We start from the raw sequence: 22,551 nt of genomic DNA, 5'->3' as shown, positions 1-22,551 counted from the left end.
CAGAGGGCCGGAGCAACCACAGAGAAGGCTCTCCTCCGGGTGGTAGCCAGGCGACATTGGCCGGTAGATGGAATTCGGAGGAGGCCTACTCTGTGGGATCTAATAGGTCTATTGGAGGTAATTGGCAGCAGGCGGTCTCTCAAGTACCCAGGTCCAATACCATGAAGGGCTTTATAAGTGACGACTAGCACCTTGAAGTGTATCCGGAGACCAATGGGCAGCCAGTGCAGCTCGCGGAGGATAGGTGTAACGTGGGTGTACCGGGGTGCACCCACAATCGCTCGCGCGGCTGCTTTCTGGACAAGCTGAAGTCTCCGAATGCTCTTCAGGGGCTGCCCCATGTAGAGCACATTGCAGTAGTCATTTGAGCAAAAGGTCATTTGAGCAAAAGGTTCCCACATATGCTGTGCTGTTCCCTTCATCAGTTTTCATAAAACTGGTAAAATGTTTCATAGAGCCAAGGTTAGAGTGCAGTACTGCAGGCCACTTCAGCTGACTGCTATCTGCAGTTCGGCGGTTCAAATCTCACCGGCTCAAGGTTGACTCAGCCTTCCATCCTTCCGAGGTGGGTAAAATGAGGACCCGGATTGTTGTTGGGGGCGATATGCTGACTCTGTAAACCGCTTAGAGAATGAAGAGGCATATAAGTCTAACTGCTATTGCTATTGCTATGCATTTGTTACCTAGTCCAGATGAATGGAAACGGATTTTAAAATGGCTGATCCGACAGAAAGATATTTAACATTACAAATTTAGCAATTGGTTTGAGACTGTTGTATTTTTTTTTAATCTACTTTTGGATATGTTCACCGCTGTCTTTAAGGACAGTATGCTTGGTTTATTCTCTGTGAAGTACAGAAAATAAAAGTTGTGAATTATAACGATATCGTAAGCTAATCAATTGTCTGATGGGATATTTATCTCATTATTAATAGCAAGAGTAATTATGGACAGTTGAGGAAGAAATTGCTTATGCTTAAAGATATGCATTAGCGTCAGATCTTGTACTTTCTTCTTCTGCTTCCTGGACTCTTGTCAATGTGCTGAGATTCATCCAAAACATGTTGCATTGTCTGTAATTTCTCTAATGCCCCTCTTTGTAAGATCAAGCCAGAAAAATGTCTTCCTTTGAACCAGGTAACCAGCATTTCCTAATATGGGATAAGGTGTAGTTTTCTCAACTATTTATGAAAAGAAGGGATTCCGCAAGAACACCATGTATAGAGAGATGGATATTTTTGTTTATTTTCCTGAGCGTTGTACATTCAAACCTGTATCACATGGTTTAGGACCTGGCTACCTGAGAGACCGCCTCCTGCCATTTACCTCCCAACGACCAATAAGATCACACAGATTGGGCCTCCTCCGGGTACCGTCGGCCGGTCAATGTCGGTTGGCGGGTCCCCGGGAGAGGGCCTTCTCCGTAGCTGCTCCGGCCCTATGGAACGATCTTCCCGTAGAGATCCAGATCCTCACCACTCTTCCGGCCTTCCGTAAAGTCATTAAGACCTGGCTGTTCCGGCAGGCCTGGGGCTGTTGATTAGTATCCAGCCCCACTCCAACTGTATGCATGTTGTTGTAATTTTAATACTTGTATCCTTATTTTAAAATTTTTAATATATGTTTCTTGTCTTGTCTGTAAGCCGCCCAGAGTCCCAAGGGAGTGGGCGGCATACAAATGTTAATAAATATAATACAATATTTGAAGACTTAGTATTAATAAACCAGGGATTACAGGGAGTTCAAGGTGAAATATGCTTTCTACATTGAATATCAGAATTCAGTTCTGATTGTTTTCCATATGATTTGAAGCTAATTAAAACTTTGGGTTCAATCATGGTCAAAAGGACTACCTGTACTGAAATTTGGCAGCATGAAGCCACATAAAGAGTAAAAACAAGCAGCTTAATTCTTATCATTTGAGAAATGAAGAAAGGAGAAATCTATACGGTAGAAATTAGCTTCTAACCTTTTTTTTTAAAGGTTCCTATGTTTGGTGTGTTTTCGTTTGGTGGAATTTTACCCCGTTCTGTTAAACGTTAATTTTAAAGTAGGTCTGGAGTGATCTCAAGATTACAAGCATTGTTCTGTTCCACCCACCAGATCAGCCAGCATAACTAACCTGTCTCTGGATCGATCGGGGTCTCCCATGGTGCCTTCCTATGAGACATCTGTCAGCCCTCAAACTAACCGAACCTACATGAAGGAAACCAGCGAGGATGAACGCAAAATTCTTCTGGTACAAGCCAAGCTTTTCTTGTCTCTTGCATCCTTCCAACAGAAATAAGTAACACCTTACTGCCGTTTGTGGTACTTGACTTCTTAAAGTTTACCTGTTTCGTACTGTCCTCTGTTTAACAGCTTGTGTTTTTTGCATTACATACCTCACTTTTCCTCAAAGGATATGCAGATGATGTCGTTTTGTATCCTTATAATCTTAAAAGTTTGAAGAACTATTTTCATTTGACCATCTAAGAGCCGAGGTGGCGCAGTGGTTAAATGCAGCACTGCAGGCTACTTTAGCTGACTGCAGTTCTGCAGTTCGGCTGTTCAAATCTCACCGGCTCAAGGTTGACTCAGCCTTCCATCCTTCCGAGGTGGGTAAAATGAGGACCCGGATTGTTGTTGGGGGCAATATGCTGACTCTGTAAAACCGCTTAGAGAGGGCTGAAAGCCCTATGAAGCGGTATATAAGTCTAACTGCTATTGCTATTGAAGAAAGCATATGGTCTTTCGCCCCAGGAAAATTAGCACCAGTTAGAAAAAAAAGACAAGCCTTGATTTTTAAGAGCATTTATTTCGCTAGGCCTAAAAAAGATAGCTGGGCTATTCTGAATCCCATTTGCAATGGAATCCACTTTACAACGCAACATGTATGTGCGTTGCTTCTGCAAATGTTAGTACTTGGTATGGTGTTTCCTTTTCCACAAGTACGCAGACCAATTTAACATAGGAGCTCTTGCATGAAATATTATTTTAATTATCTAAGGATTAACTCCAAACACTCATGAGAGATATATGACTTGATATTTCTCATGGCTTGCAATTGCTTTGGTTGACGCAACTCTGAATTCTGCAACTTGCGATTTATTTATTTATTTATTTATTTATTTATTTATTTATTTATTTATTTATTTATTTATTTATTTATTTGTCTGTCTGTCTGTCTGTCTGTCTGTCTGTGCAATCATTTGTATACTGCCCTACTTCATGGACTCACCTTGGATGTTCTGTTTCTTGTGTAGGTCAATGTATGATGTTGCAGGGAACTCCCATTTCTGAACTCCCTCAAACATGTTAGTGTTAGAAGATATACTTACTAATATGATATGCAATGTGTTATAGTGTCTCCTATGCAAGCTTGAACAACTTCCATCCAAATCCTGCTTGTTGTTCGCCAGACCATATATATATATGTTTATTTGCTTCCCTGGAATATTTTGAATACTTTGCAGTAGTGAATAAATAGCTTGTTGTTTTAAATGCAAATCTTAAGCTTATCCTCAGGGGAATCCTAATCATTAGTGGAGGAGAAAGGTATCAAAGCTCTCGAGCATTGTAATGAATCAGGAAATTAGTGAGGCATTACAAAGGAGTGGAGTATTAGAAAGGTTTTCATCACTGGTGGGATTCAAATAATTTAACAACCGGTTCTCTGCCCTAATGAATTCTTCCAACAACCAGTTCACCAAACTGCTCAGAAAGTTAACCAACCGGTTGTCCCGAAGTGGTGCGAAGTGGCTGAATCCCACCACTGGTTTTCATCCATATTCTTACCAAAAGTTAAGCATTTATTTTTATTCTGCCTGTAGGCCTAAAGAACAGAGAAAATGCCATAGGCACAATCATAGGCTTGATTCCAGTGGTGGCCTGCATAATCAAAGAATAAAAAAAGCAATAAAAAAGAATATATGGGCTATTACCCTTAGATTGTTTCAAAACACTGCCACATTGCAACCTTCTGCACCATGTCAAAATATTTAAAAACCCCTTCTTTTAAACACATGTAAACTGTTCAATTTATCAGTAGCAGAGTTCATCTTTTTTTTGTTTAAAAAAAGAGGATTGATTCTAATTAGTAGGTGGAGTTCTATGGAGTTTGATTCCCCAGCTGCTATAATTTCTTCCTTTCTGAAAAAATGTTTGTACGCAGTTATGCACCAGTGAAAGCAAAGAAGTGGATGGAATAGGTAGAAGAGAAGGAACTGCTTTTCCACGCATTTGAAATGTTAAAAATAAAGCAGGGGAAAAGATTTGACAGTCATGAATGGCAATGCCTGTGTGCGTTGTGGAAGTACACAGGCACTCTATAATGCTAGTCCCCAAGCCAGTCTTAATTGTCCAGTCTAATTCTAAAAATCACAAAATGTTCAAAAACGTTTTTTGGTTACTTGTCTAAAAAGAAAAAGAATCAAGAGTCTAGGCATCATCACAAAGTCTCTGGAGTGTCGGAAAGCCAACAATCTATATTTAAACATTCTCTCAGTCAGAAGGATAATGATTAAAATTCTGAATATTTAAATAAAATCTGCACTTGTCCCTTGAACAAACTGTCTGTCTTAGTCAGTGGTGGGTTTCAAAAATTGTTCGAACCTACTCTGTGGGTGGGGCCTCCTTTGTGGGAGTGGCTTGCTGCCCATGTGACCGGATGGGAGTGGCTTGCCGCCCATGTGACCGGATATGAAGATGCCGACGACACTTGTCAGAACCACCTTAAATTACCTCCCACACAGCACTGGCATGCATAAGAATAGGATGGAAACTTGTTTTTTAAAAGGCATCTTTGGTTTGCGTTAAAACAACTTTAACACACGCCATGTTCTGATTGCACCACAAACGCAGTAGTCATCCTCACCTTTCACAGAGGCACTGAGTTTTATAAATATGAGCATGATAGTGTAGAATAATCATATCCAAGGACCAGTGGTGGGTTTCAAAAAATCGTGGAAGCTCTTCTGTAGGTGTGGCCTGCTTTCCGGGTCCACTGGTGGAACCTCTTCTAACCGGTTTGGTAGATTTGACGAACCGGTTCTACCGAATAGGTGCGAACTGGTAGGAACCCACCTCTGGTCAGAAGGATAATGATTAAAATTCTGAATATTTAAATAAAATGTGCACTTGTCCCTTGAACAAACTGTCTGTCTTAGCAGTCTATCCAGGAAAAGGGGAGGGGCAAAACAAGGGATTTTGTAAATCACTTGGAAGAGCGTAAACAGCACCTCTCAGAACAGAACACTTAAGCCCTGTAAATGTGTGCTATCTCCAAATGTCATCATTTTGTCTTCTAGGACTCAGTTCAGTTAAAGGATTTGTGGAAGAAAATATGCCATCACAACAGTGGGATGGAGTTTCAAGATCATCGCTACTGGCTGCGTACCCACCCCAACTGCATTGTAGGGAAGGAGCTGGTCAATTGGCTTATAAGGAATGGCCACATCACTACTAGGTAATGGGGTCTTTTGTAAGTATGTTCAGGGTTAGTTGACGTAGGATAGTAAGCTAAAAATAGTTGGGCTTATTCCAGTTTAGGGATTCTGCAAATGTAAAATTATTCATAATTAAACTCCAGCATTTCGTATCTAGTCAAACCCACACTTTCCCATCCTACCTATTTTTCCCCCTCTTTCTTGTTCTTGATCTATGCCTCCTATAGTAAATTCTTTTGGGGAATAAACTTTTAGATAAGAATAATTAAGTTTTGATCCATTAATTACCTTCCAGGCTATTCTGTTAATGAGTCAGAATATCCTTTGTGTTTATCATTAATCTCAAATAGTCCAAATAACCGTGACCCGACAAATGCGCGCACGACAAAAGCGTGCCGACAAAACCGCGGTGAGAAAACCGCGACGTCATAAACGCGCCCACAACAACGCGCCGACAAAACCGCGCCCACAAAAGCGCGATTTCAGTTAAGGTAAGGGTTAGGTTTAGGGATTTCAGTTAAGGTAAGGGTTAGGTTTAGGGTTAGGTTTAGGGTTAGGTTTAGCGTTAGGTTTAGAACTCGCAGTTATTGTTTGTTGAAGGAACGCTTTTGTCGGCGCGCTGTTGTCGGCGTGCTTCTGCGCTCATTCGTCGGCACGATTTAGAACTCACGGTTTTCTCGTCGCAGTTTCGTCGGCGTGCTTTTGTCGAGCGCGCATTTGTCGGTGAACCCAAATAACACCAGTCAGGAACTGAGAATTGTGTAATGATGATTCAGACAGTTTGTAGAACCCATCACCCCTCTGCCATTAATTTGGGTGGATTCTGAACATGGGTTCATGCTCACCAACTATCAGGAGAGAGTGTGATATAGCAAGAGAAAGAGATTTCCTCCCAAATCCACAGGGCAGCTTCTGTCTCCCCTTTTTGTCCCCCATGCTGGTTATTGCTAAGAGGATGATCCTTTTTTTCAAAAACGTATCTCTGAGCTAGAAATCAGCTTGGTGGGTACAGTGGAAGAGTTTAAAGTTCAGGACTCTACACTTATCCAAACCAGGATATCCCCAGAGAACAAGATAAGCAGGGTACTTGGGTTTTGCCTGTCTAAAGGAAAAAAGCGTCTCTTTAAAAGCACAGCAATTAAAAGTTGATTTGAAAGTACCTTATATAGAGCTTGAGGATGACATGAAAGCAAAATTATGAGGGGTTGGCAAAGACACAGAGTTTCTTAAAATTATTATTTTGATTTATATTCTGTCCTTATTTGAAGAATTCAAGGCAGTCTGCTTAATAGTCTAAGCTCCTATTTCACCAAAACAATAGCAATAGCAGTTAGACTTATATACTGCTTCATAGGGCTTTCAGCCCTCTCTAAGTGGTTTACAGAGTCAGCATATCGCCCCCACAAGAGAGCCGAGGTGGCGCAGTGGTTAGAGTGCAGCACTGCAGGCTACCTCAGCTGACTGCAGTTCAGCAGTTCGGCTGTTCAAATCTCACCGGCTCAAGGTTGACTCAGCCTTCCATCCTTCCGAGGTGGGTAAAATGAGGACCCGGATTGTTGTTGGGGGCAAAATGCTGACTCTGTAAACCGCTTAGAGAGGGCTGAAAGCCCTATGAAGCGGTATATAAGTCTAACTGCTATTGCTATTGCTATCTGGGTCCTCATTTTACCCACCTCGGAAGGATGGAAAGCTGAGTCAACCTTGAGCCGGTGAGATTTGAACCGCCGAGCTGCAGAACTAGCAGTAAGCTGAAGTGGCTGCAGTACTGCACCCTAACCACTGCGCCACCTCGGCTCACAATCACTCTGTGAGGTAGATGGGTTGGGTTGAGAGAGCCGTTGGCTGAAAGTCACCCAGCCAGCTTCCATGTCTTAAGGGACGACTAAAACTGTGTCTCCTGGTTATTAGTCCAGCATCTTAAATAATTCACCAAACTGGTTGTTGAGTTTGGCTCCTTTGGTTGAAAAAAGGTTTCTGAAGCTCACTTTTTAAACCATCTTAATCTTACACCTTCTATATGTATTATTTACCTTTGAGCACTGCAAGAAAAACATCTCTACGGTAAATTAAAAATTCGTTTGTTTGTTAACATGAGGTTTTAAATGGTCTTATTTCCAGGGCTCAAGCCATTGCAATAGGACAGGCTTTAGTAGATGGGCGTTGGCTGGATTGTGTCAGTCACCATGATCAAATCTTTAGAGATGAGTATGCTCTCTACAGACCATTACAGGTATGGATTTCTTTTGTGTGAAAAGTTAGGTGTGGATCGCGTAGCTTGGAGAGAAAAAAACTAACATTGTCTTGTGGCTTTGGAATTTTTGACCCAGAAATTTCAGAATAGCAAGTTTTGTAAGTTTCATGATGATCTTTGCATTTCACTTAATAACTATTCAGAAAGTGTGTCCATTTGTTCTTTTGGAAAAGCCTGTGGAAAGCAATTCAATTTCTGATAATTAAATCAGGAAAATAAGGATAATTTCCACCCAGAGCAACTTTTCAGAGTGAGACGTGTGGCATATAAAATAAATGTGCAAGTGAACTTATTTATCTAAGGTCAAGAAATAACTGGTTTTTCCAGTTCCAATGTATGAAAAGACCATAAGAAAGGCTGAGTGCCAAAGAATGGAGGCCTTTGAACTCTGGTGCTGGAGAAGACTCCTGCATTGAGTCCCTTTGACTGCAAGACGATCAAAGCGGTCAGTCCTAGAGGAGATCAACCCTGACTGCTCTTTAGAAGGCCAGATCCTGAAGAGGAAACTCAAAATACTTTGGCCACCTAATGAGAAGGAAGAACTCACTGGAGAAGAGCCTAATGCTGGGAAAGATTGAGGGCAAAAGAAGAATGGGATGACAGAGAATGAGGTGGCTGGATGGAGTCACCAAAGCAGTTGGTGTGAGCTTAAATGGACTCCAGAGGATGGTAGAGGACAGGAAGGCCTGGAGGAACGTTGTCTAGAGGGGTCGCGATGGATCGGACACAATTTCGCAACAAACAACAGCAAGAAATAAAGTTAGAAATTTATGGAATCTTCATTGAAAAGAAGGCATTTTCCAAGAACTTCAGAAGAAAAATCAAAGTATAGATATTTTTAAAAAATCAGGACTTTTTTTTTTACAAAAACAAACACCCCAAAGGCTGTAAATATAGATATCAAACATGTAACTATTTAGATCAGCCAGCTTGCAAAGCAGCCTTACGTGACTTTCCGACTTTTTTGAAACTAAATTAACTCTATCCCAAAGGTGCTTTTTCAAGTGGACTTTCGCTTCCCATCCAAGAAGCTTCTTCAGCTCTGACTGGATGGTGAGGAATGGAAGGATGTATATTCCTTGCAGACAGCTTCGGCCAACATACATGCACATACGTGCACACTTTAAACCCAAGAATACACTAAGACAGAAGCTTGTCCACCCCAAAGATAAAACACCCAGACATAAACTGAGCAATGTGGTATATGCAATATAATGCAGTGAGCCATGTGCAGATCTGTACATTGGGGAAACAGAACAACCACTTCATAAGCACTTGGCACAACATGGGAGAACAAACACATCAGGACTAGATTCAGCAGTCCATCTGCGTTTAAGAGACACAGGTAATTCCACTCGCTTGAAGACAGCAAAGTCCACATTTTGGACAGAGAAGACCGCTGGTTTGAAATAGGGGTCAAAGAGGCCATCTATGTCAAAATTGAACAGCCCTCTCTCAACAGAGGGGGGAGGGATATGATATCTGTCTCCAATCTACAGCACAGTCCTTTTAATAGTTCCAAGAAGCCTCCACACCCATTTGCACCACTCAGGTGACCCTGATGACAGAGATAAATCTCCAGGTCACCTTAATGACTCGCTAAAAGAATGCAAATGTCTTATCTGTCTGCAATGAGTACAAACCCTTTCATTCCCCACCGTCCAGTGAGAGCTGAAGGATCTTCTTGGATGAGAAGCTGTCTCTTGAAAAAGACAGCCGTGACTTGGATGACTGAGAATATCCATAGCAGTGGTGGGTTTCAAAAATTTTTGGAACCTCTTCTGTAGGTGTGGCCTGCTTTCCGGGTCCACTGGTGGAACCTCTTCTAACCGGTTCGGTAGATTTGAAGATGCCGACGACACTTGTCAGAACCACCTTAAATTACCTCAGACACAGCACTGGCATGCATAAGAATATGATGTAAGCTTGTTTTCTAAAAGGCATCTTTGGTTTGCGTTAAAACAACTTTAACACACGCCATGTTCTGATTGACTTCTGAAACGCAGTAGTCATCCTTACCTTTCACAGAGGCACTGAGTTTTATAAATAGGAGCATGATAGTGTAGAATAATCATATCCAAGGACCAGTGGTGGGTTTCAAAAATTGTTCAAAACTACTCTGTGGGTGTGGCCTCCTTTGTGGGAGTGGCTTGCTGCCCATGTGGCCGGATGGGAGTGGCTTGCCGCCCATGTGACCGGATATGAAGATGCCGACGACACTTGTCAGAACCACCTTAAATTACCCCACACACAGCACTGGCATGAATAAGAATATGATGCAAACTTGTTTTTTCAAAGGCATCTTTGGTTTGCATTAAAACAACTTCAACACACGCAATGTTCTGATTGCACCACAAACGCAGTAGTCACCCTTACCTTTCACAGAGGCACTGAGTTTTATAAATAGGAGCATGATAGTGTAGAATAATCATATCCAAGGACCAGTGGTGGGTTTCAAAAGTAGGTGTGGCCTGCTTTCCGGGTCCACTGGTGGAACCTCTTGTAACCGGTTCGGTAGATTTGACGAACCGGTTGTACCAAACTGGTGCGAACTGGTAGGAACCCACCTCTGACCCACAGACATAAATTAACTCTACTCCCACCTCATTGCTGCCTTTAAAAGGGATCTGCCACCACTTTGAAATAATTGCTACCAAGCACCTCCAACACCTCAAGGCCTCATCAATGCCACTAGCTCCATTGCTGCTTTGCCAGCTGTTGAACAGTTACAGCTGTGGTGCCAGCTATTCCTTTATGGCCTACCATTAGTTTTGATTTATCAATGTAGCCCTTTCCCTCTATGAGTTGGGCAGATCTAGTTTAGATTTCCTGTCGTATACAGGAGGCAGGCTGATGATAGATTTATTTGCTCAGTACACAGTTTTGCCAGACTATATTTAACAACTGCCTACACTTGTAAATAAGTAATTTAAAACTATGCATTGTATCTATTTCTTGTCTTGTCTTTTGAAATAAATAAAATAAAATTGCTTTGGTAGTAGGGGAAAAATTATAAAGCTTTTAAAGCTACAGACACATATGGAGAAAAATAAGGATAAATCCACATTTCCAGTTTATATCAGGATTATTCCTTATCAGAAAGATTGCTTAATGTTTGTTCCTAGAAATTCCTTCTGTTCTGTCTACAATAATGCTTGCTTCAGACTCGCATTTGTAGAATTCATCTGTGATGAGGTCAAAATTGGCCTTTGAGTTGCAACAGATTAAATCTGTGTCATTTTTATTTGGTTAGCTAGAAAATTGCTCAATTAGTACGTGTGTGTGTGTGTCCTCTCGCAAAGTATACTAACCTTGAAGAAAAAAATTAGTTTCAGCATAATTACCTGGGCTTGATCCCAATATTAATAATTAGTAGAGCTATATTTTTAAACAATAATATGTGACTGAGTAGGGGAGTGAGTTACTGACTTTCATTAAATATCTTTATGCCTGCGAGAGAGGACAGCAAGTTAAACAAGCATGTCATGGAATGAAGTGGAGAAAACTAGGAACTCTAACAAACGTTAACATCACACGTGGATACATCTGAAAGCATGTGTACTTCAAAAACAGACGTTCCTTGGGCTGCCCATTGGGTAGTTGATAACATTCTGGTTTTCAGGGCTGGAATTCCCACACATTTGTGATCATTTGAATTTCCTGTGGGATTTATTAGTGTGGCAACAGAATTTCTCCCCGTTTAGAATAGCACAGAAGAACTTTTAAGAGCAAGAGAGTTTTTTAAAAAAAAAAAACACAAAAGTTTGACAATTCGCAATTTAACGAGCTTATATGCCACCCAATCCCGGAGGACTCCGGGCGGCTTACAAATACGAAATAAAATAAAAAACACATAGGGGAAAGAAACAAAAACAGTTTAAAAAACACAACATACATTTGGCTTAGCTGGGGGTTGGACCTGATTTAAAAATCAGCAACCCCAGGCCTGTCGGAACAACCAGGTTTTGGTGACTTTTTGGAAGGCCACAAGAGTGGGGAGGGTCCAGATCTCTGCTGGTAGCTCGTTCCACAGGGACGGAGCAGCTACAGAAAAGGCTCTCCCCTGAGTGGTCACCAGCCGGTATTGTCCGGTCGACGGCACCCGGAGGAGGCCTAGCCTGTGGGTTCTTATTGGACGTTGGGAGGTATGTGGCAGGAGACGGTCTCTCAGATATCCAGGTCCAATGCCATGTAGGGCTTTAAAGGTAATCACCAGCACTTTGTAGCGCGTCCGGAGACCAATAGGGAGGCAGTGCAGCTCGCGGAGGATAGGTGTAACATGGGTGTACTGAGGTACACCCGATATCGCTCGCGCAGTTGCATTCTGGTCCAACTGTAGTCTCCGAACACTTTTCAAGGGCAGCCCCATGTAGAGTGAGTTGCAGTAATCGAGCCTAGCGGTGACGAGGGCATGAGTGACCATTTGAAGTTACAATTCCCTCTGCCAAAAATAAACTTCCTGTTTTGTGGATCAGAAGGCTGTTACCCCTTACTCGACATTGGTTCCTAACTTTATTTGCATATGGAGAAAAAAATAACGATTTATTTATTTTTTTGTTTCTCATTGTTTTATTTATGAGTTCTGATTTTTGCCAGCAAAATGTTGTTACTTAAAATATATTGGAAAAGATACACTTATTCGCATTGCTCATTTTTTTTTTAAAAAAATCTCCCCTGCAAATGTCCTCTTAATCTGGTTGTGTTAATCTTGTGGTTTCCATTCTGTGCAATTCATGTTCTAGTATTTCTCCCGTCATTAATTTCATAGAGTACAGAATTTTCTGAAACTCCTTCTCCAGACAGCGACTCCGTCAACTCCGTGGAGGGCCATTCCGAGCCGTCATGGTTCAAAGACATCAAGTTTGATGACAGTGACACGGAGCAAATTGCAGAAGAAGGGGACGACAACTTGACGAGTGAGTCTGTCTCTCATTTGAGGGTTTCGTTTTAGCTGATAGTCCCATTGCTTCTGCTTCCTGCCTGTAGAAACGAATGCTTCCCCCCCTCCCCACCCCCACCCCCCCTAATCCTTTTATGCCAGTTGGCTCCAACTCATGTGTCTAATTCTTAGTATTACAACTCCCATGAGGAAAAAATGGGATTTGTAATCCAATTGATCTGGAGGATACCAGACTGAGAAGATTTGCTTAAACAAATGCAGCATTTTTTTTGTGCAGTCAGCTAGACTGTTTTAATTTTGTTTTCAGGCTTTAAAATATGTGTTTGCAGCGTATCTCTGTAGCACGATGGTCTGATAAAGTCACGGTTCTTAAAAGACCGTCAGAATTTTAGAAAAGCCACGGAAATACAGGTGGACGAAAGTACCGTCTTTCTCGCTTTCTCCAGCAGTCAATTTCGTGTAATTAAAGATAATGTCTCTCCTCTCCTTAATATCCTCTTGAAACCTGTTATTTGCACCCACCCACCCCCTCTCCCCCCCCTGTATTTTTCTTCTCCCCACTGAAATCCCAAAGATTCCGCCAGCCCTAGCAAGCGTACCTCGGTCAGCAGCTTCCAGTCTGCCATGGACAGCGACTCAGCTGCTTCCATCAGCCTGAATGTGGAGCTGGACAACGTGAACTTCCATATCAAGAAGCACTCCAAATACCCACATGTGCCCCCTCATCCTGCTGACCAGAAAGGTAGGAGGGAGCTGCCACTCGGAGTCACCCATAAGAGAAAGCAAGGCTGATGCCTCCGTTCAAATATGTCCAAATAATCCTGTAATCTTTTCACAGTTAGGGAATTCCCGTTCTTCATTTTCACAAACAACAAGTGTTGCCTATACGATTGGTGAGTTCTTGCATAACTCCCCTGACAGTTGCCTTTCCTCCATGAAGTGTAAGAGTTTTGATGAACATCTGTTCTGAAGACAGCAGATATAAGAGCCAAGGTGGCGCAGTGGTTAGAGTGCAGTACTGCAGGCCATTTCAGCTGACTGCTATCTGCAGTTCGGCGGTTCAAATCTCACTGGCTCAAGGTTGACTCAGCCTTCCATCCTTCCGAGGTGGGTAAAATGAGGACCCAGATTGTTGTTGGGGGCAATATGCTGACTCTGTAAACTGCTTAGAGAGGGCTGAAAGCCCTATGAAGCGGTATATAAGTCGAACTGCTATTGCTATAAACACAGATCTTCCTAAATACAGCTATGCCAATCCTATTTTGGGTAGAATAGCGAGATAGAAAAAAACTCAATTTGGATTCAGTCTCTTAAATTATACATGGAGTCTTTTAGAGAGTTTGTTCACATCAGTGCAGGAACCCGAATTTCCTTTTCTTCTTTCTGTCTCAGACAAATGCTTTTGGGTATTTGATCTCTACTTTCTTAAAAGGACAGATAAGTTATTGTCATACATATTGTCCAGCTATTTTATAGCTTAATTCAGGCTTTTTGCATGTTGCAAGGATAAAGCATTTTAAACTCTGATCTTCTTTTACTTATCAGAATGGTGGCAGTGAAGGATCTCCCCTTTAAGTTCTTAATAGTAATATTTATTTATTAAATGTATTTAATAAATATTTAATATTTATTTAAACATTAAATAAATAAATTATGTATTAAATTTATCCAGAAAATAGCTTCAAGATTCAGATGGATCTCAACAAACTTGAAGACTGGGCCCTAATCAACAAAATGAATTTCAATGTAGAGAAAAGTAAAGTCTTACACTTAGGCAAGAAAAATCAAATGTACAGGTGCAAATTCGGTGAAACCTGCTCAATAGCAGTAACTGTGAGAGGGAACTTGGAGCCTAGTGGACAATCACTTAAATATGAGCCAACAGTGTGTGTCAGCAGCCAAAAAAGCCAACACAATCCTAGGTTGCATTAACAGAGATAAAATCAAGATCACACGAAGTATTAGTACTGCTTTATAAAGCCTTAGTAAGACCATACTTAGAATACTGCCTCCAGTTTTGGTCACCATATTATAAAAAAAAGATGTAGAAACTCTGTAAAGAGTGCAGAAAAGAGCAACAAAGATTATTATGGGGCTGGAGACTAAAACACATGAAGAATGGTTGCAGGAATTATGTATGTCTAGGCTAGTGAAAAGAAGGACTTAGAGATGACATGATATCAGTGTTCCAATATCTAAGAAGATGTGGTCATTTTCCAAAGCACTTAAAGGCAGGACAAGAAGCAAATGAATGGAAATTAATCAAGGAGAGAAGCAAGCTAGAACTAAGAAATTTCCTAACAGTGACAACGTTAACCAGTGCCCTCACAAATAGTGGGCAATCCATCACTGGAGGTTTTTAAGAAGAAATTGGATCACCATATATCTGGAATGATAATAGGGTCTCCTGTTTGTGCAGAGGACTAAAAGACCTCCAAAGCCCCCTTCCAACTCTGTTATTCAGTTAAATTTATATGCTGCCCACCTCATTGCTGGAGGGACTCTGGGAGACTTACAAAATGATTAAAGAATTCCAGATAAAAAGTCAGCTTTTCATCTAATCTTTTCTTTTGACAACTTTGCTTCACAAAAATCATGAGAGGATTCTGTTCTAAAGGAAATAAAATAAAAAAGGTAAATTTTCCTATTGCCCATGCTAATGACAGAAGCTAACAAATAACCTTAGATATTGTCATTCAGTATTTGATTCTGCTGCTTTATGCATGGAATAATAACACTGTTCACTAAAACTAATACTAATAATATCGGTTCATGCAATTGATTTTCATTTTTCTAATATTATTGCATGATACTAATATACCAAATGCTTTTGAAAATATTCCTTGGTGTTCATTGGAAGGGAAGGGAATTTTGCTTCTAAGCAGAAAAATCTTGGCATCTCAGTACGAAATGTTACAGAAATGTAATTCAGTCATTTATAATACCAACCAATCTCTGCCTGGAATTTTGTCCACGCCCTTGAATTTTATGCAGATTAGGACATTAAAATGATGCTTCTATCACTCTGACTCCAAGTATTTATTATTTTATTTATATCCTACCTTTATTATTTTTATAAACATCTCAAGGCAGCGAACACTTTCTTCCTCCTATTTTCCCTACAGCAAGGACCCTGTGAGGTGAATTGGTTGAGAGAGAATGATTGGCCTAAGATCACCATGTTGGTTTTCATATGCTTGGATCTGAAAGCTGCTTTAAATCATCATTTCACCACAACTTAGTATTAAGTTTAGTCTATAATGTTGTTTCATTACTCAATGAGTAGGTGTCAGTCATCTTTCCTAAAAAAATATAGATACTCAAAAAAAAACTCATGGAAGGCATATCTGAAGATTTAGTTGCTATTGATTACCACTTTCTATTTTAGTAAGAACTATAAATATTTTGGAAGAGTGCTATTTTGGAAGATACTTTATTTTGATCCAGCAATTTCTTTTTTGAAGCAAGGAATAATTCCTGATGTCGGATATGCAAATTTGAGGGTGGGAAATAGGAAGAGAGTATAAGAAATAGAAGTTTCCTTAACTTTATATTTCAAAGTAAGTCTATGCAATATATAGCAATGATAATAATATGCAGGCAGTTGAATGATCCTGGCTGTGTAGAGTGATGAGCTGTTACACAATGGCATCTCTTAAATATCCAGCCATTTGTAGCTGCTTCCTTAGCAAATAAATTTCTTTGAAACTAATATAGGGCTCTTCCTCCCCCACACTGCTAGTTGCTGGGCAGAAAGTTGTGATATTCATTGAGCAGTAAATCAAATGATTGAATATTTGGAAATAAACCCAGTCACCCAGAAATAAAACAAAACCAAGTGTGCCTTGGGAGGATAAAAGGAGAGTGGCATCAATCCCATGGGCTAATAACTTTTGCAAGTAGCCGTGCCCAACATGGCAGCCATTTTGTTACTAGGTAAACTACCGTAGCAGTTATGTTTGAGAGCATCTATGACATAACTCCAGCACTTCAAATATATTTATAACCGAAAAAGATTGCCTCTCTCTCCTGAAAACAACATGATGTAAAGGCTTGTTTTCCTAAAGGAAGATTTTTGCAGAATATTTATGTGAGTAATTTGGGATTATGATATATTGACTGGTTAAGACTTCTAACTAAAATATTGCTTTTTAAACCATGCTTTGTAGAATATTCCATAGTCATGTGGGTTTACAGAGTATGGTTCAAAAGCTACAACAACTACAAACAGGCATGATTATATTTTAAATTCTTTGGCAATGAGTTCATTGTCTCAGAAATTACGTTGTGGACATAATTTGAAATTATGTCTAGTTCTAGGCGGCTTGGCAAATCAAAACTTCCTCACTAAAAAGTTTTCAAAATGTAGTTTGCAGAGGCTGTGTGTCAAGCTTCACCCTCCGTATTCAGTATAGTGTAAAGGGAACTATGTTTGAATTTTGTTGCTACTGCCTTTACTTCTAGAATCGTAGTAATGGTGTTGGGGACCGTTTGCTACGGCTCACTAGTAATATATATGCTGTCTCATAAACCCTCTTAAGTGTACTTGGAGTTTAGCAATGTACATATGTGTGTGTGTGTGGCATGCACATACAAGGCGAGGGCTTAAAATAGGATTTAAGCTGTCTTTTTGTAGCAGTCTGTCCTATTTTATACTGGATGGATACATATGTGGTGTGCAAAAGTAACACCAGACCCACTCAGCTCTTTGTAATGGTGAACAAAGAAGAACTAAATGCAAGCTGAAGTAATGAATAGGGGCAATGAGCTCTCCCTTAAAGCTGTCTTCTCTGTTCTTTTGAGATATCAGTGTAGCAACTTCTGTAGGAGAGGCGTTATTTCTTTTTTTTTTTTTCCGGATAAATTTTTTATTTTAAATACATAAACACATCAACAAAAACAAACACATAGCATTAAAAACAAACTAGGAACAATAAGTTCCATCGTATATCATACAGCAGTTCCAAATCGGTTTCTTTGCAGTTAGTGTTTTCCCTACTATACATTTCTATCTTTCATTCAGAATCTCCTTATTCGTTATCCATTTTTGTGTACAATTCTTTATTTATTTATACTTAGCTACTTATGACCAGATATTATTTACCTATATTATGCTATATATTTTTACTATCATTTGTTCTCTTACATACAGATTATAGATATACATTCACATAATTATTCTTTTTCTTTGCCATTCTTATATTATTATTATCCCATTTGGAAGGTTATAAGCTATAGTTTAAAATGCTTTGTTTACCATCCTTCGCACCTGCTAAGACACCACCTTGTTTTCTCTTTCTTTTCTTTTCTCCCTCCCTTTCTTCTCTACTTCCTTCCTTCCTCATCTCCGTCCCCTTCTTCCTTCCCTTACCTCTTCCCTTCTCCTACCCTTTTTCTTCTCCTTCCTATCTTCTCTCCTTCTCTTTCTTTCTCTTCCTCCCTCCTCTTCTTCTTTTTCTCTCCCCTCTAGGCGTTATTTCTTTTAATCATGTTTCTGGCAGTATTTGTCCTATGAGAAAGAGCTTGTGGGACAAGGCAAAAATACAAATTTGCTGTCCCAGTTCTCTCGTGGAATGTCGAGTCCAAAATATGTGTTTTTCCCCACAGCCATTAACTGAGGACAAAGTTGAGTAACGTGAGTTGTTGGTCAGAGGAAGTAGGGAAGGGGTACGAGGAATGTTTAACACATCTCTTGTCTTAGATGCGGCAACCAAGAATCCACTTAAAAAAAGATAAGACTTGTCTTGTTCAAATATTTGCCATATAAGAAGTTAATTAAGCCCCACTGGAAAAGATTTTTATTCAGAATCTTTTTCATATCATACCGATTCCATTGGACGATAATTTAGTATTTATGCTGACACAATGAAGGAAGAACGAACGAGACAGGTTCTCTCGGGACAGGCCTTCAGTGACTAAATACATGACTCATGTTTCTTATTAACCACCTGGAATGAATGGGTGTATATGTCATATAATAGCATACAAGCATAACCTGTCATTTCTCCTCCCATCTCTATTTTCTATCTTCATTCAGAGTATATGATTGCTGACAATGGAGGACAACAAATGATCTCCATAAGCGATGCTTTCATCAAAGGTAAGTTGAAGGTGAAAGGGATGCCCCCCCCACCACAGAAAATGGGATCATGTAACATTGGGTGAATGTCAAATTATTCTCCCTCCAAATGCTGTGAATGCCTTACAACTGGAGTAAAGACAGCCTTAACTGCGGAAGCCTTTCGGTACTTTAAAAAATCCCTGCCTTTCCTTCTGGCTTCTATTTTTGGCATTTGTCTTTTAATTTAACTAGTTTTCTTTTAAGCTTAAAGCTATAAAGTTCAGTTTTAACTAATGTTTTAACACATTAAGTACATTTATTTTGCTTAAATAATTCAACAAACTTTATAGCTATTTCTAGATTTCATCACATGCTAGTTGAACAAATAAAAAAGCACAATGTTAGCTTGTAAGAAATTTTTCTCTATGAATTCAATTTAGTACATTTGATGTATAGAATATGAAAATACCAAAAATATCTTAAAAGCAGTAAATACTGATCTGCCTCAAGTCTTTACAATCATAATAGAGCTTTTAAAAGTTTTTAAAAGAAACATTTTTTTAAAAAAAGGTTAATATAGGAACAGTTTTGGGATTTACTCTTTTATTTTACTTCTTTCTTATATATAAAACAAAAAGAGAAAAGCACATAAAACCTTTACAAGATTTCATTCAGTCTAATTTAAATAAATAATTAAATATTGATCTCATAATATTCATCTGTCTTTCAATAAATGAGTTCATAAGTGAAAATTGAGCTTCTATCTATACATCTTAAGATTGTAGAACCAGAATAACTCCTTTTCAGTCTGAAATAATTATATTAGATAGTTTAATTTTTTATTGTTAAAATTTAGATGCTGTTAAAAGTTGATTTTAAAGTTTATTTTTCACATTTCTGAAAAATGATTTTGATTTCACATTTCTAGAGTTGATTTTGCAATAGCCCATGGCTATTAATGCCTCACGACTTTATAAAAAGATGAACTATCACAAAATATAGTAAAAAATATAAAATAATAAAATATAATAAATTTGGAGCCAAGTACCTATGTTAATATCAAATAGGTCATAGTAACTTTCCATGAGGAGAAGCAATACATTCAGCACAGTCTTTCCCCATATCTAGGACTTGTGGGAGAAATATTCTTTTTTTTAGAATTTTTTATTTTTAAACAGACAAGCACAGACACACATGAAACATAAAACCATCTTCCAGTTACATACAGTGTGTCGATTGGTTACAACACTTTTGGGCATCTTCACCATAGTCTTCACTTACAATTTAAATAGAATCTCATATTATAATCAATCTGATATATATGTATACAATTATTATCATTGTTAAACCGTTACATCATCCTAAATCCATCCAGTAGTAGTACATTTTTATATATATTCTGTATAAAATTGTTTATCTTTGGTTACAAACCTTTGTGCATTCTCTCCATAGTCCTCACTTACAATTTATATAAAATCTCATATTATCAATCTAGTATATATGTATACATTATTATCATTGTTAATCATTTATTTGACTATAACTATTATAACTTCATTTTATGTGAGATATTCTAAATTTAAATAAATTTAAATTAATTTTTATTATAGCATTTCATTAAGTCATCCTGTATCCATCCAATAGTAATACAGTCTCTTATCTCTTGCCATTTGTAGTATTTGTGTTCTAATTGCTTTCTTGGCAAATCTTATATGGACATCTCTTGGCAACTTGTTTTTCACTGAATATCTTGTAAAGACTCGAAACCCCTCGTCTGTTCCTTCCATCATCATCTTTTTTGAAATCTGTCCTCATATTTCATCATCATTTAGTAGATATTCTCATTTTTTTCATATGTTTTTCCTATTCTTTGTTCAATATACTCTGTTCTCTTTTCAATGTTCTTTGTTCTTACATTTCTATATTTTGAATTTCTTGCATAATCATCTGCAATGTCACTTCCTTTTCTTTTTCTTGTTGCAACATCATCTGTATTGATCTTTTCCTCCAGATAGTAAACACTGCCACTATATAGAATCCAAGGCTCTTTTATTAAGTTCCAAACAAAGTTAACAATTCTCTTTCCAAGTTCACTGCAATCTTCTTTCTTTCAACTCCAAGCTTTCTTTTCACTCTACTGATTTTATATATATATATATATATATATATATATATATATATGTATGTATGTATGTATGTATGTATGTATGTATGTATGTATATGTATATGTATATGTATATGTATATGTATATGTATATATTTGTGCTGATAAATATTTATATATATGTATGTATTTTGTGTCACAACCCCTGATATGCCCAAATATGGGACAAAGCATACTGCTTCCTTTCTCTGTCTATTGGCTCACCCTAGGAGACCATCCAGACAGAAAGCCATTATTTTTACTGTTGCCTTTGTTACATTTGTGTTGCATTTGTGCTGATAAATATATATATTGATAGTATCCCAGAGGAGCATCTGTATAAACAATCCGTGCTCATCTTAGTATCATTTTTATTAAACAAGCTCAGAGTCCTTGAAATGTAACACCAGCTCTTACTTTGCACAAGATTATCAAATGCTCAAAGAAAGAAAAGAAAAACAAGGTTTCCAAGCCCCCAAGCCTCTAAGTGGCAGTGTTACTTCTTTTCCTCTACTTTTACTTCCCTCTTTATATTCCATACTTAAGGAAATTTTTTTTGTAAAAATAAAATAAAATACAATAGGGCATTGAAAAAAGAAAAAAATGTCTTAAACAATAAGTATTAAAAAAAGAAAAAGAAAAAAAAACAGTCCAGTTTAAAAAATAAGAAGCATTTGTAAAAATTCCAGCAATAAAAGGATTAAAGAAAAATAACACTAAGTTTGACTCAGGCTTAATCTCGCCACTTGACCTCTTCTGTCTTCAGTTTTAACTTTACTTTTAATCTTTTAGGATGTTCTCTCATCTAATAATAAAAATTATCTCACCAATTTGACACACTTTCTCTCCAGCTTTCCTTCCGTTCTGGAGCTGTCCCAACTTTCAGCGGCTTTAATGGCTGCTTCTCTGTCGCCGGAAAAAAAGGGCTTCTCCTGGATCTACCAGGGACTTTGCGATGTCCCTGGGATCAGCAGGATGTGCCCTTCTCTATCACTGTCTCTACAGGACAGTTTAGGTCCAAAAGGACCATCCAGCGGCAGAGATATCAACGGTGATCTTGGAGCTTCAAGATTGCACGTCCTACCGTCGTAATGCCAGCCCCGCCTCCTAGGAGAAGTATTCTTTAGTCTTTAGCTGACTGCAGAGTACAGCAATTTTTCCAATAATGCTTCCTCATAACTATGTTTTGCCTGCAGGGTGTAGATCTGTGCTAAACTATACAAGTTATGAGTTTACTAGGGCATTGGTCAGAACCCTGACAATGAAGTTATAATCTGTATTTAGTGCACAAATTAATTTGCAAATATGCAATTCCATCTATATTTTTGTTTGTTTTTAGAGTCACTTTTTAACCGGAGGGTTGAAGAAAAATCCAAAGACCTTTTCTTCACACCGCTAGGCTGGCATCACAGCAATCTGGATCTGCTGAGGGAGGAGAATGGGGAAAAACAAGCCATGGAGAGGTTGCTGTAAGTTGAGTGAAAATGAATGAAACCCGGAAAATATTTTAACTTTTGAGCATAGTGACTATGGCCCCCTAGTGGCACCAATTTACAGAAAATTATTATACATTGAGTAAGAAATAAAAAACAGGAAATCTGTCCTTAATTTCTGTAATGTATAAGGGCTGAAAAGAGTTTAATGCTCAATACATTTTCTAAATTTCGTTTCATATATTGAGAACTTTTCTATCTCAGACTAAAAACGTTTCTCATTAAGATCTTACAGAAAGAGAAAAGTGGTAAATAATGAAATGGATTGCTTCGCTA

General features: G+C 38.7%; 1 protein-coding gene across 6 annotated transcripts in view; it reads left to right on the top strand.

Annotated features, from left to right (window-relative positions):
• Nucleotides 1-22,551, top strand: part of PIKFYVE (phosphoinositide kinase, FYVE-type zinc finger containing) — a 108,501-nt gene that overhangs the window by 29,204 nt on the left and 56,746 nt on the right. For 3 of the 6 annotated variants that reach the window (XM_032216824.1, XM_032216816.1, XM_032216854.1), the window contains exons 8-14: nt 2,104-2,239; nt 5,289-5,446; nt 7,545-7,656; nt 12,446-12,593; nt 13,152-13,319; nt 18,615-18,677; nt 22,122-22,251. In XM_032216824.1, the coding sequence (XP_032072715.1) occupies nt 2,104-2,239; nt 5,289-5,446; nt 7,545-7,656; nt 12,446-12,593; nt 13,152-13,319; nt 18,615-18,677; nt 22,122-22,251 (915 nt within the window). The other 3 variants (XM_032216839.1, XM_032216832.1, XM_032216846.1) reach the window with 2 other exon arrangements.

This window comes from Thamnophis elegans, chromosome 1, assembly GCF_009769535.1.
Source record: "Thamnophis elegans isolate rThaEle1 chromosome 1, rThaEle1.pri, whole genome shotgun sequence".
Taxonomy (NCBI): domain Eukaryota; kingdom Metazoa; phylum Chordata; class Lepidosauria; order Squamata; family Colubridae; genus Thamnophis; species Thamnophis elegans.
This window is presented reverse-complemented; position numbering and strand designations above follow the sequence as displayed.